This window comes from Nelumbo lutea, chromosome 1, assembly GCF_056320005.1.
Source record: "Nelumbo lutea isolate HS-2025 chromosome 1, American lotus-T2T, whole genome shotgun sequence".
Lineage (NCBI taxonomy): Eukaryota > Viridiplantae > Streptophyta > Magnoliopsida > Proteales > Nelumbonaceae > Nelumbo > Nelumbo lutea.
The window spans coordinates 156142752-156156372 of NC_142684.1; the positions used below are offsets into that span (position 1 = coordinate 156142752).

At 39.7% G+C, this 13621-nt stretch overlaps 1 protein-coding gene across 3 annotated transcripts in view; it reads right to left on the reverse strand.

The window, feature by feature from the left end:
- Window positions 1-13621, reverse strand: part of PIR121 (transcription activator) — a 160258-nt gene that overhangs the window by 133780 nt on the left and 12857 nt on the right. For 2 of the 3 annotated variants that reach the window (XM_088956812.1, XM_088956817.1), the window contains exons 4-7: window positions 10936-11000; window positions 10760-10837; window positions 10180-10299; window positions 1976-2046 (exon numbers count right to left, since the gene is read on the reverse strand). In XM_088956812.1, the coding sequence (XP_088812938.1) occupies window positions 1976-2046; window positions 10180-10299; window positions 10760-10837; window positions 10936-11000 (334 nt within the window). The remainder of the gene's footprint in view (window positions 1-1975; window positions 2047-10179; window positions 10300-10759; window positions 10838-10935; window positions 11001-13621) is intronic. The other variant, XM_088956820.1, reaches the window with a different exon arrangement.

Here is a 13621-nt window from a genome sequence, read left to right on the forward strand (position 1 = left end):
ATTGAGGAAGAGAAAGACATTGGTCAAGCAGATGAGAAGAGTGGGGTGGAAGGGACAAAGGAAACAATAGATAAGGAAGAAGCTAGAAGGGGATAATGTTTCAGTAGAGGTGAAAGAAGGGGGGAAAAGGGGTTGGGAATGAGGGAGGGGGAAGTGAGGGCATAGGAAGAAAGAATAGGGGTGGGGTTAGTACCTACAAAAGAAAAAGATATAGAACTTTTCCTTTAGAAGAAAACGAGGAGAGAGAAAAAGTGGATTCAGGAGAGGGATCTGGGGAGGAATGTGAGGATGATCTGATGATTGATGAGGTCCATAAGGTGGAGAAGAATTGCAACATTGAAAAAGTGGTAAATAAGGAAGTGGAAGTCAGCAGGATTTTGGGTATGTTCTTAGGTGGGGAGGAGTTTGCAAAGGAAGCTTTCAGGTCTGTGGAGGAAAGAATGGAGAGAATGAAAATATAGATAATTCAGTGGCTGACTGTAATGCAAGTAATTTAATATCTCAAGAGATGAAAGAGCTGAAAGAAGGCTGTGAGAATAGATTCAAGGAAAAGGAAGAAGAAATGAAAGGGGATGATGGGTCAGATAGGGGTCAGAAATATGTTGGAGAATTGGAAGAAGCCGTTGGAAATTTAAACACAGCTAGAAGATGCAGAACTCAGAAAAATAGAAAGAGTCAACAGCAGATAACAGCATCAAAGGTTTTTGCAAGGATAAGAGGAGGCCCGTTTGGCACTGGGCCTAGCAAGATAGTAAAGAAACAGAATAATGGAACCAGAAGATAACAAGAAGATTGCATTCAAAAATAAAACAAGAAGACTGATAGAATTGGAGTCCGTCAGGGGGCTTGGGATTTTTATTTGGGTTCTTTTGGGTGGCGGATGTGGGTGCTTGGGGCTTGAAAAAGAGTCAGTTTTGTTTGTTTTGATGATCGGCATGGTTTAAAATGTCCCTTATTTCCACGACATATTTCCATTTCCATGGGTAGTGACACAAAATTTTACTGGAATCGACATTTCCCCAATGAACACTACCGGACCTACGTGGAGTACAAGAGATAGTATCCACGACATATTTCCATTTTCACTTCCATGGGTAGCAACATGAAATTTTACTAGAATTGACATATTCCCTAGTGAACATTACCAGTACTATGTAGAGTACAAGAGATAGTATTATAACATAAGTTGGTGACAATATTGTAGATATGTGAAGTAACAAGTTATTGTCCACCTAACTTACATGATTACAACTTTGAGCTAGCTCAATATTCATTTCAAACATGAAGTTAAATAATATTTTTTGTTTATGTAATAGATTATTTGGTTGATCTATTACAACCATTTACATTTTCAATGAGTTTAAATTTTGCTTTAACTAATTCTATCATGAAGTTCTAAAGCTTAAGGTTTACAAGGCAACTTCAGAACATATTCTTTTGTCTACAACCTTAGTTTCTTAGTTTTGTTTAATAATTTGGAACAAGATAATAATTTAAAAAGGTGTGCTTATGCTTCTTTTGTCATTTCATAAAATATTGTTCTATAGTTTGCATATTTTACAATGTTTCCACCATGTCTACAACTTTTATAATATTTCCATACGATATTTCTGACATTTCCAACATGTTTCTTATATTTGGATGACCGACATCAACATTTTAAACCTTGATGATCGGGATCTCATTGTTTGTTTTGTATCACCTTTGTTTCCTTTTGTAAGGGGTCGACCTGTTTGGGGTGTCTGGCTTGGCCAGGTTTTGTTTTTATTTTAGTTTGAATTTCATTGTGTGTTTCATTTCCCTTGGGTGATTGCATATCACCTTTCTTTGTACCTTCTTTTGTTTAATAAAATTTTTTACTTTATCTTCAAAAGGAATTATATAATAATGGAAAATAAAAATAAAATGACAAATCTTTCAAAATCCTAACATTAACACTCAACACAATATGACAAGAGGGGGGATATTGACAAACCAAAGATGAGTTACTGTAGGGCCATTTATGCGTCGCTCAGGCCTGGAAAAGCGTTGCATATCAGCTGCCAGCTGCATTAGACAAAACAGAAGCTTGATTACATAACTATTGCAAGAAAAAAAGGTTCACATGCTACATTTCTACAAGATGGAGGGATGACGCGTCCAATCTATGCCATCCACCCAGTAACAGACCCTTTGTAATGCTTCAGTCCACACCTACCATCTGCCCTACCTTTTATTAGTTTTCACAAGAAACATTGGCCACTGAAGTTCCAATCTTTTAATAAAATCTGCCCAAAAGAGGATTTTATTATGGGCCATGGAAAGGGTTTGGGGGCTCAAATTTGCCCCATTAATAGGACAGATAGATCTGATTACTTGACAGAGGCAAAAAAAAAAAAAAAACAATTGGGCCAAGATCCAGTGCTAAAGCCAAGTATAGAGTTATGGAACTTGGAGCTCATTGGTTGCTTTGGTTAAAGATGCTGCTCAAGAAATTCAGAAGTCCTGTAGAAAGTCCAATGAACTTGTACTATGATAATAGGTAACTATCAGCATCTCTCGTAATACAGTGCAACATGATCAAATCCAGCACATTGAAGGTGACCAGCACTATTTCCATGAGAAGGTTATCTCTAAAAGGAAATATATTTCCCATTTTGGAAGACATATATGATTGATTAGATATATTTCAATTTTCAATAAAGGCTGTTGGCAAACCACAATTGACATCTCTTCATAGCAACCTGGGCATGCTCCAACTTGAGGGGGAAGGGAATGGTATTAGTCCATGTTTGAGTTGTTTGGGTTTACTACTCTTACATCTTAAGCCTTAGCTAATGGTATTTGTGTATTATTTTTTCCTTTCTTTCTCATTAGTAATAAAAGATGAGAAATGAGGACTGTATTCGACATTCTACTCTCCTTATTTTTCTCTAATTCTCTCCTCCCTTCTCTTTTGCTTCAAAAACCCTAACTGACTACTGTAAAACACACGAGTCCTTTTCGTATGAATTTTTTCTTCTAAAATTTGTTTGTTGTTCACAATGGACTGCTCATCAGTGGATTTTGATCGCTTTAATTGTTTGTGGTGGGTGAAGGGTTTTCTCTTTCTTCTCTCGAGTGACTTCTAGTCACCCTTTTCTTTTTGATAAACGATTTCTAGTCACCCTTCTTCTATATTCTTTATTCTTTTAATAAATTTTATTTTAACTTGTTCTTTGACCAACTTATAGGATAATCTACCAAAAATAAGCATCTATATGTAACTTTTTCCATTCCTTCATGTCTGGGGGATGAGGCTGCATATTCTTTTGTCGTCTTTCTCAAGTAAGATTCACATTATGTATTAAAAAGGCCAAGTAACAGGTATAAGAAAAGAGAAGAAAGCTGAGAAGAGACAGCATTCATACCTTGAAAGAAATAAAACTGCCAAACTGGATAGTAAAAGACTATCCCAGTTGAACAGAACCCCTTAAATATCAAAACATTAGAAGAAATGAAAATTAAAATCTGTTATAGTTGGCTATAGAAGGGTAGTCTAGTCTTTTTACTTTATGTTATGTGCTGGATGTAATTACTATTATGTTCTAAGTTAAGTGATGTGCCCCACACTTAAGTGGGGGCACAATACTCATCGTGTTTCTTATTTAGAAAACTATAAATAAATCAAGCCAACTAGAGAGAAGTGAGCTCTCTAGTTCGAACCAGTCTTTCTTCTACCTCTTCTTCTCTTCTCTCTTCTCTTCTCTTCTCTTCTTCTCTTTCTCTTTCTCTCTTCTCTTCTTTTATTCTGAAACTGAAGCATACACAGATCTGAAATTTATCATGGTATCAGAGTCATTATAGATCAGTTCAGATCTGCCCAGATTTCTGCACCTCCCAATCTAGTATTTTGTAGGTTTCTCTTCAGTCACTTGGAGTTTAACAAAAGGGCTAAAAAGGAGTAGTCATTTTTTGCTTCTGGAGGTTTTAATGCCTCCGATTGGTTTTGTTGTGGTGGTTTCAGGTGGTTGGTAGAAAATCCTCTAATTGATGGATCGAAGAGGGCTGTTTACAGTGGTTTAGTGATCTGACAGGTTTGAGTCTAACTTGTGCAGTTCAGATAGGTGGGTTGCATGAGATTATAATGGGAAGCAATTCCTGATGTTTTGCAGACCTAGTATCACGTGTGTGAAGTGTATGGGAAGCAATTTCTGATTTTTTTTGGTGTCAAAAGTGGAGAAGAGTGGTGATTACTATTGCTGAAACCTGTACAGTAAATGGTTCAGTAATAGTCAGCCGTAGGAGTGTAGTGTGGTGATCATTAATAAGGTAGGGTGAGAAGAAAAAAAAGGAAATTTTTTTATGGCAGCTATGGGAGACAGTAGTGAGCACTAGACTTGTTCATGGGCCAGGCTTCAGGCCTGACTTACACTGTGTCGGGCTCGGGCTTCGGGCCAGGCCCCTTCAAATTATGGCAAAAGCCAAGCAAAAGTCAGATATGATTCTCCCTAATTATTTGAACGTGCAGATGACCTCTATTAAACTGAATGGAGAGAATTACATGCCTTGGGCTAAATCTGTTGAAGTTTTTCTTAGAGCTAAGAAGAAGGTGAAGCATGTGAGAGAAGATAAACCTTCAGTTGATTTTCCTGAATATAGTGATTGGGAACAAGAAGATGCACAGATTATGACCAAGTTATGGAATAGCATGTAACAGTGGAACCTAAGATTAGTGTGAATTTCATGTTCTTAGGCACAGCCAAGGAGATTTGGGATCATGCAAAAAAGTTTTACTCAAGACTGGACAATACTACTAGAGTATACTAGCTCTATCAAGAGTATTTTAATTTGCAACAGAGTAATCAAAGTCTAAAGGAGTATTATGCTAGCCTGAGGAACCTTAGAAATGAGCCGAATGTGTATCACCCTCTTACATCTGATGTCAAAATTCAGCAACAATAGAGAGAACAGCTTGATGTAAACAGATTTTTAGTGGGATTGAAGTCTAAATATGAACCGATGAGAGCACAGATACTAGGTGGGTCTACCCTTCCCTCACTTGAAGAGGTGTTTGCCCACCTCCAAAGGATTTTAGTTGGACCTATGGAGCACTCCCCCATATCAAATAGGTCTGCCTTTGCAGTGACAAGAGGAGGAGGTTGTGGTGGTAGAAGAGGAACTCGGGAAGTTCAGTCAGGTCGTGGTGGTGGTGGTGGACCCATGTACAGTCGTGGTGGTGGGCGTATTGCAAGTCGAGATTCAGGGGAGCCTGTGGTAGAAGACGTAGCAATGGTTTGAGAAGGTGTACACATTGTGGCATGGAAGGACATACTATCAGTTTTTGTTATGATCTACATGGCCCACTGTCAACCTAGGCAAATCATGTAGTGGCTAGTGGTGGTGGTATGAGACAAGAAATTCAGCAAGCCAATCAGACACCTCTTACATCTACAGATGCCTCCGGCCAAGAGATGATGAGTGTTCCACATAATGAGTATGAGAGGTTGCTCCAAGCTACTTCTCAACAAAATACAGCTACGCTTGCCCACTCAAGTATGGCTTGTCTAGCATCCAAACCCTCCCATTGGGTCATTGATTCTGGAGCTTCCAATCATATGACTGGGACTAGGTGTATTTTCGTCTCTTTCTTCATCTTCTGCAACCCACACTGTTACTCTTGCTAATGGTTCCACTTCTTCCATATGTGTTATTGGTAATGTTAACACTGGTTCACTATCTTTGTCATCAATTTTGTATATTCCCAAATTCCCTTTTAATCTTATGTCTATTAGTAAATTGACTAAGTCTCTTAATTGCTCTATCACATTTTACCCCTCATTTTGTGCTTTTTATGATCTCAAGACGGGGAAGAAGATTGGCAGAGGGCATGAAGCTAGTGGACTGTATTATCTTGATGATGGTGGTGGTTCGTCAATAGCTCTTCAGTCGTCTCTTTCTCCTCTATAGCAGTACTACAGACTTAGCCATCCATCCCTTAAAGCTCTTAAGCTACTTGTTCCAGCATTGAGTCGTCTTTCTACTTTGGATTGTGAATCGTGTCAATATGGGAAACATCATCGCGTTCCCTTTAGTCCTACAGTCGATAGTCGAATGTCGATTCCTTTTTCTTTGGTCCATTCGGACATTTGGGGTTCGAATAAAATAGTGTCACATAATGGTTATAAGTACTTTGTTATTTTTGTCGATGATTATTCAAGGATGGCATGGCTTTATCATATAAAAGAAAGGAGTGAATTATTTTCTATCTTCCAAAAGTTTCAAGCTGAAATTCACACTCAATTTGGTGTACATATTAAGATCTTATGTTAAGATAATGGCCGGGAATCTTTTTATACACCTTTTCAACAATATTTAAAACATGGTATTATTCATCAAACCTCTTGCACTTACACCCCTCAGCAAAATGGGGTAGCTGAACGAAAGAACCGCCACCTCTTGGAAACTGCTCGATCCCTTTTGCACCATATGAATGTACCCAAATGTTTTTGGAGTGATGTTGTACTTACATCTTGCTTCCTTATTAATCGGATGACTATGTCCATCCTTGATGGTCAATCTCCCTTCTCTGTTTTGTTTCCGACATTGCCTCATTTTCCTCTCACTCCTAGGGTTTTTGGGTGTGTGTGCTTTGTTCATAATCTTGGGTCTGGATTGGACAAATTAGATGCACGATCTACTAAGTGTGTCTTTCTTGGCTATTCTAAGACTCAGAAAGGATATAAGTGTTATAATCCCAGTTTCCAGCGTTGCTTTGTGTCTAGATGTTACTTTCTTTGAGTCTGTTCCATTTTTTTTTCTGGACCGAATGTCTCTTATTCTCCTATTTTGCTTCCAATTCCTGTTGAGGACCCCATTCCACTTGTTCCAGCTACGGCCAAGTCCTTGCCTCCGGTGCAACTTCCTACCAAATGACCACCTATCCAGAAAGTTTATACACATCGACATACACCGGCTCCTCCTCCAACTTCTTCACCGCCGATGGATCCAACAGTTGTGTCCAAACCACTATCAAACCATGTTTCTGACCTTGACCTTCCCATTGCCTTGTGGAAAGGTAAACATGGCTGTACCCTTCATCCTATCTCTAGTTATGTTTTTGTATCTCACCTTTCTACTTCCCACCAATAGTTTGTTTCGTTATTGTCCTCTGTTTCTGTTCCTAAGGATGTCCAACAAGCCCTTACCAGTTACCACTCTAGGATGACATCAAGCAATGGAAGACAAACTTACAACTCTAGCTCATAATCATGCAAGGGATCTCACCACTCTCCCTCCTAGTAAGCATGTTGTAGGATGTAAGTGGGTATACACTATCAAGTACTTACCTGATGGTAGTGTTGAGCGGATGAAAGCTAGGTTGACTGCCAAAGGTTATTCACAGATATATGGCATTGACTACACAGAGACTTTCTCTCTTGTTGCCAAGATTGGTTTTGTTCATGTTTTGATCTTTCTAGCTACTACGTATGATTGGCCCTTGTTTCAGCTTTGATATCTATAATGCCTTTTTACATGGTGATCTTCTTGAGGAGGTGTATATGGAGCAACCACTTGGGTTTATTGCTTAGAGGGAGGATTGTAAGGTGTGTAAGCTCAAGAAAGCTATTTATGGACTTAAACAGTCCCCCCGTGCATGGTTTGGCATATTCAGTGAAGTGGTGAAGAAAATTGGCATGAAACAATGGTAGGTCGACCATTCAGTATTCAGTTATGATTCTAGTGCTGGGCAGATTTTATTGGTGGTATATGTAGATGATATTTTATTATTGGCAGTGACAGGTTGGGGATTGATAGGTTGGAAACCTTTTTGCACGATCACTTCCAGACAAAGGACCATGGTAAACTAAGATACTTCTTAGGGATAGAGGTAGCAAGGTCCAAAAATGGTATTACTTTGTGCCAGAGGAAATATGTCCTTGATCTACTAGAGGAGACAGGGTTGTTGGGTGCCAAACCAGCTAAGACACCCATGGAATTGAATATCAAGTTGAGTAGTGATGCAAGTGAGGAGTTTGAAGATCCCGAAAGCTATAAGAGGATGGTAGGTAAATTGAACTACCTAACCATCACTCGGCTCGACATTTCATTTGCAGTTAGTGTAGTGATGCATGAAAGGAGCACCAAGTCGTGGCTTGTTATATAAAAGTGGAGGAAGTCTTGAGGTAGAGGGTACATTGATGTTGATCAAACCTGTTCATGGGCCAGGCTCGGGCTTGGCTTTTGCCAAATTTTGAATGGGCCCGACCCGAAGCCCGAGACCGACAGTGTAAAGTCAGGCCCGAAGCCCGGCCCATGAACAGGTTTAATGTTAATTGGGTCGGTTCCATATCTAACAGAAGGTCCACTACAAGGTATTACACTTTTCTTGGGGGCAATTTGGTGACATGAAGTGTAAGAAGCATAATGTGGTAGCAAGAAGTAGTGCAGCAACTGAATATAAAGCCATGGCACACACATGTGAACTAGTGTGGTTGAAGAATCTCTTAGAGGAGATGGGGTACTCGATTGACACTCCTATGAAGCTATATTGTGAAAACCAAGCAGCAATTCATATCTCTTTTAATCCAATGTTTCATGAAAGAACAAAACATATAGAAGTTGATTGCCACTTTGTGAGAAAAAAGGTGCTTAGTGGAGTGATAAGTACAGCATATGTGAACATACGAAATCAATGGGCAGACTTGCTCACCAAAAGGCTGAGTCAAGGAAGAGTGGATTACACATGTAACAAGCTGGGATTATATGACATATACTCACCAGCTTGAGGGGGAGTGTTAGAGTCGGCTATAGAAGGGTAGTCTAGTCTCTTTACTTTATGTTATGTGTTGGATGTAATTACTATTATGTTCTAAGTTAAAGTGATGTGTCCCACACTTAAGTGGGGGCACAATAGTCATTGTGCTTCTTATTTAGAAAACTATAAATAAATCTGGCCGACTAGAGAGAAGTGAGTTCTCTAGTTCGAACAAGTCTTTCTTCTACGTCTTCTTCTCTTCTCTCCTCTCTTCTCTTTTCTTCTTTTTCTCTCTTCTCTTTTCTTTTCTCTCTTCTCTTCTTTTATTCTGAAACTGAAGCATACACAGATCTGAACTTTATCACAATCCTTACCCTTTACCAAATGGAACTTCTTTCTCCCAATTTACCAAATGGAACTTCTTTCCCCCACCTTCCCTGCATACCCCTTCCCATGAGAAATCCTTCTGAACTTTTTTCAATTCTTTCAGCCACTTGTGTCGGTATCTTTAGTAAGGACAGTAATAATTTGGTAAGCTTGAAAGGAAACTCTTGATTAAAGTTATTCTTCCCCCCAAAGATAGATATTTTTCTTTCCATCCATCCAGTCTCCTCTCCACCCTTTCCACTATTGGCCTCCATAATGCACCTAAATTTGAAGCTCCCCCAGTCAGCATCCCTAAGTAACTAAACAAACATCAGCTTCTGAGGAAGGTTCGGAGTCGAGATCAGAGGTTGAGGACAAGATGAAGGTAAGACAACGAGGAGGGCCTAATTGCAACTTCATCAATCAATGCGGGTGAGAAAGGAGGGAGTGGAGATTTAATGTTTGGTTGATAGGGATGTCAGGGTGGATTGTTTTTTGGGGGTGGAGAGGAGTTCGTTAGAAAGGCTTTTGAAGCATTTGAAAAAAACAAGAGGGAAGAGAGCTTGAAGAATTCACATTTGGGGAAGGAGGAGAAACGTGGAACAAGGAAGGAGACGGACAAGATGAAATGCTTGAAGAAGACTTTAAGTTTGCTCTTGTTTGGGAGTGGATGTCTTTGGTTTCCCTCTGTTTTAAGCTCTTGATGTATTTTGGCTTTTTCTGTTGATGGGTGGGTGTTATCTTAACACCATGTTGTTGCTTGTTCCAGATCTCCTCTTTTTCTTTTAATAAAATTTTTCTTTTTACCTTTAAAAAAAAAATCATCATCTAAGCATTGTCCCAACTATATGGGATTGGATACATGAGTATACCAAATATTGTAAGAAATGAAAATTACCCTTTAAGTAATAAAAGATAAATTACCCTTACTTTTGTAAAACTTAATGCACCACAGTTCCCCCCATTTAAACAAGAGCTAAGAGAAACAAATGGATAAAGATGGCCAGTCAACCCAATACTCTCAACATTATCAAATAAAGAAAGCAAGTTTCTATATTTTCATAAAATTCAGAAACCAAAAACTTCAAAGGGCATACTTTAGATGCAGCTGTTGCTTGCCATTGCTGAATTTCACGTAGACGACTCATCTCCAAATCCAGAACTTGATATGTCTCTAGATACAAGTCTGCTTGACTTTGCTTCATGGAATCAGGAAGCTGCATAATTGTTTCAAACTTGAGTTAGAGCATACCATTGTATAAGTGGAAAAGAGGGGAAAAAACAAATTAAGGAGTGTACAATTAATTGTTATTTTAACATGAAATTCATATCTAGTTGGTTAAGCTTTCTATCATTTGAACTGAAAGTAACTTGAAATCCATATTATCAAGTTTTTTTTCAGTTTTTTAAACTAACAATCAAATTATTATACTAACATATATAAATATTCAGGTATATATGTCAAAATAAAGTGAATACAAGAACACAAGAAAAGTCCAAGTCCGACCATTAAAGGAAAAAAAACAAAAAAGTTAACAAGAGATTCAAACCAAAAAACATTTGTCACTGCTCAACAAAGAAAGCTAATAAGCTAGCAATCCTTCATTCCTGCCTAAAGAAGTCCCTATAGAAAGTAAGTAAAGCAGTTTCAGCTACAAGATTAAATCTAAAAGTAACCTGAGGAAGTGCTTTGACACAACTGCGATATGTATACAGTACAGATGACATCTCTTTCCCCTCTTGAATAAGTGTATTCTGCATGTATTTCAGCGTCAACCATCAAAAATGCTAAAAAATCATCTAATGATTCACAAAAGAACAAAACAAATTAGGGCATTGGTAGAATACTCTACCAGTTGATTGAGGGCTTTTGTGTCCTCCAACAGAGATAGGCGATAAGCAGAAACATCACTATACTCTACAAAAGGAAAGCTGCTGTCAAGAACTTGAAGGAGCTACATGATAAAAGAAGAAGAAGAAAAGTAGTATCAGAGGGGAAAGTGGAAGAACCTCACCCTCCATTGTATGCAAATTTTACCAACTATAATAAGACTAGCTTTTTGAAGACCACAAGAAAATAGTAATAAAAGAAGAGGCTAATACTTAATAGAGAAAGATAATATACAAATAAAATTCTCTGCAAAAACACAACTTCAACAAGTGAAATTTTGTATACAGTTAGCTACCCTTAAATTCTAAAACAGTCCGAAACAGGTTACCTGAAAGCTGGCCCGTCCCTCAATTCTTTCAAACTCAAAAGCCAATCAAGAAAAAACATGTCCATAATGACGCATAGTCATCTAGTTGAACACTTTCTTCCAATTAGATGAATCCTAAGGTCTGCCAACTTAATGGCAGTAAGTCTCACTAGGAGTGACATATTCATGATTGAGTTGTACTATGTATCATATCCCAAGATAGGTCCACTGACATGTGACTATATGAGAATACAAAAAGGTGATAAGAGATCAACCAAAAGAAAAAAAGAAACCCATCTCTCAAAAGCACATACCAAAAGAACCACCCCAAGAGACATCATAACCAACACAAAAGTTGTTCATATAGCAATGAAAATATGAGGTCTTCGTAGGGAAATAGAAAATATGGGAGAGGAGAGGAAGTTCATGCTGACGAGGAAATGGAGACTGGAGTTGATCATTGAAGCCAAATCTTTCCTGTTCGAGCAGGGAAGGACAAAGGGGAAGGTTCACTTGAAAATCAGAGAAGGGAGCAGGGCGACGATTCATTATGGGAAGAAGGTTGGAGAAACTCGTTGACCTGTGAGAGTAAGAAGTTCGAATCTGTGCTAAAGAGGAATGGAAACGGGTGGTTTATAATGGTTACCAAACTCTTTGGTAATAACAAAAGGCAAGTGTTGTGTATTCTAGAAGGCCAGAAGCGGAGAGGGTGAGCTTCCTTCGCTTTTAATCTTCAGGCTTTTCTTCTGGAGGTCGAAGGGAGAGTGGAAGAAGTCCCTGACTTGAAGGATTGTAATCCTTCTGTCCTGTATAATCAGGTGCCCTGCTTTAAGCATTACCCTGAAATTTTGGTGTCTAGCTCGACTGTCCTCCGACGAGTAGCTTCGGAAGAAGGGAGTGGGAGCTGAGAGAAGAGGATGGTCCTAGTGGCAGACAGGGTGATAGAAGATTGGACAAAGGTTTTAGAAGTAGTTGCAGAGAGGTTGGGCTTAGATGAAGATGTAGTGTTGTTGCCTTTTGCTGAAAAGAAAGCTTTATTAGATACTGGCGATAAGAAACTGAATTTCAGTACATTCCTTGTAGAGGGAAGTTTGGTTCAGGTCCAAAACTGGGCTCCAGTTTGCAACGAAGTTGAATCTAGAATTGGCAGTTTCTTGATCAAACTTCTCGGTCTTCCTTTCAACCTTTGGAATGATCAAATACTAAGGAAAATTGTCAGAGCGTTGGGTGGAGTTCTGTTGGAGGTTAACTTAAGAAAATTGAGAGCTGTGGAACTTAAGGTTGCTGGGATCAAACCGGAGTACTTGCCGCGTGCCTTCGAAGTTCTCTCAGAAGATGCCTGATACAAGGTCTAGTTAGCTTCAGAAGATGAAGCCCCGCTTTGGGGAAGACGAACAGAGGTTGAAGGAGCTGACGAGTCTGCAGGTTGATGTACACGTGACCTTCAGGGGCTGGCGGGAAAGCCTGGTGCATGTGGGCAAACTACAGAGGAAGGGGAACAGTCACAGGGGTGCCCCAATTCTCGAAGCTTTCCTATTAAGGCTTCTAATTCAAATTTTTTGAAGTTGGGTTGTTTAGAGAGGGTGGCCCGTCCAATGCTGACGTGGCTGAAATGGGTAAGGTTCGATTGTGCTCAAAGTCTTTGTCTAAACCGGCTTTAAGGAAGGCTGGACCAGACGGGTCAGTGGGTGAGCCTTCACGTGTGGCAGGGCAGGCTTCGGGTGGTTTTTTTAAAAGCCCACATGACAACTTAAGTCATCACGTGGGGCGGGGCAGGCATGGGGCGATGATAGATGGCAACATTCATCTATCATTGTCTAGGTCTCGCCCTCTCGACTATGGAGGGGCTCAAATGGCGAGCAAGGCAGAAGGACGCCGTCCTCTGTGCTGGGTCCGACGGATAGCCGGCGATGCCCAAAAACACAACATTCCTGATCGCCCGAACCCGCGCTATTTGAGAGTTAGAACAGAAGAGAAGGAAGAAGCTAACCAAGGTTGGATAAGCTGCGGCTCAGATTCTGACTATGATGAAAGATCGGAAACCTGTGGGAGTTTAAGCAGTGCGGCAGACGAAGCTCTATCAGAAGATCAGAACAGGGATTCTTTCAGCCTGGATTGTTTGTTCATAGGGAATTCGGTGGGGGAGGGAAAGGAGGAGAGAGAGGAGCGGGTGAATGATCTTAACCCAAATTTGCCTGAGCCCTTCCCTAGTTCTAGCGCTTTGCAAGAGGCCGAAAAGGAGGTAGCTCGGGTCTTCTCAAAGCTGAACAAGGGGTCTTTGTGTTGATACAGCGACAGGGATTTTCTTCCCCCAACTCGGGGAGATAGAGTGCTCTAATTT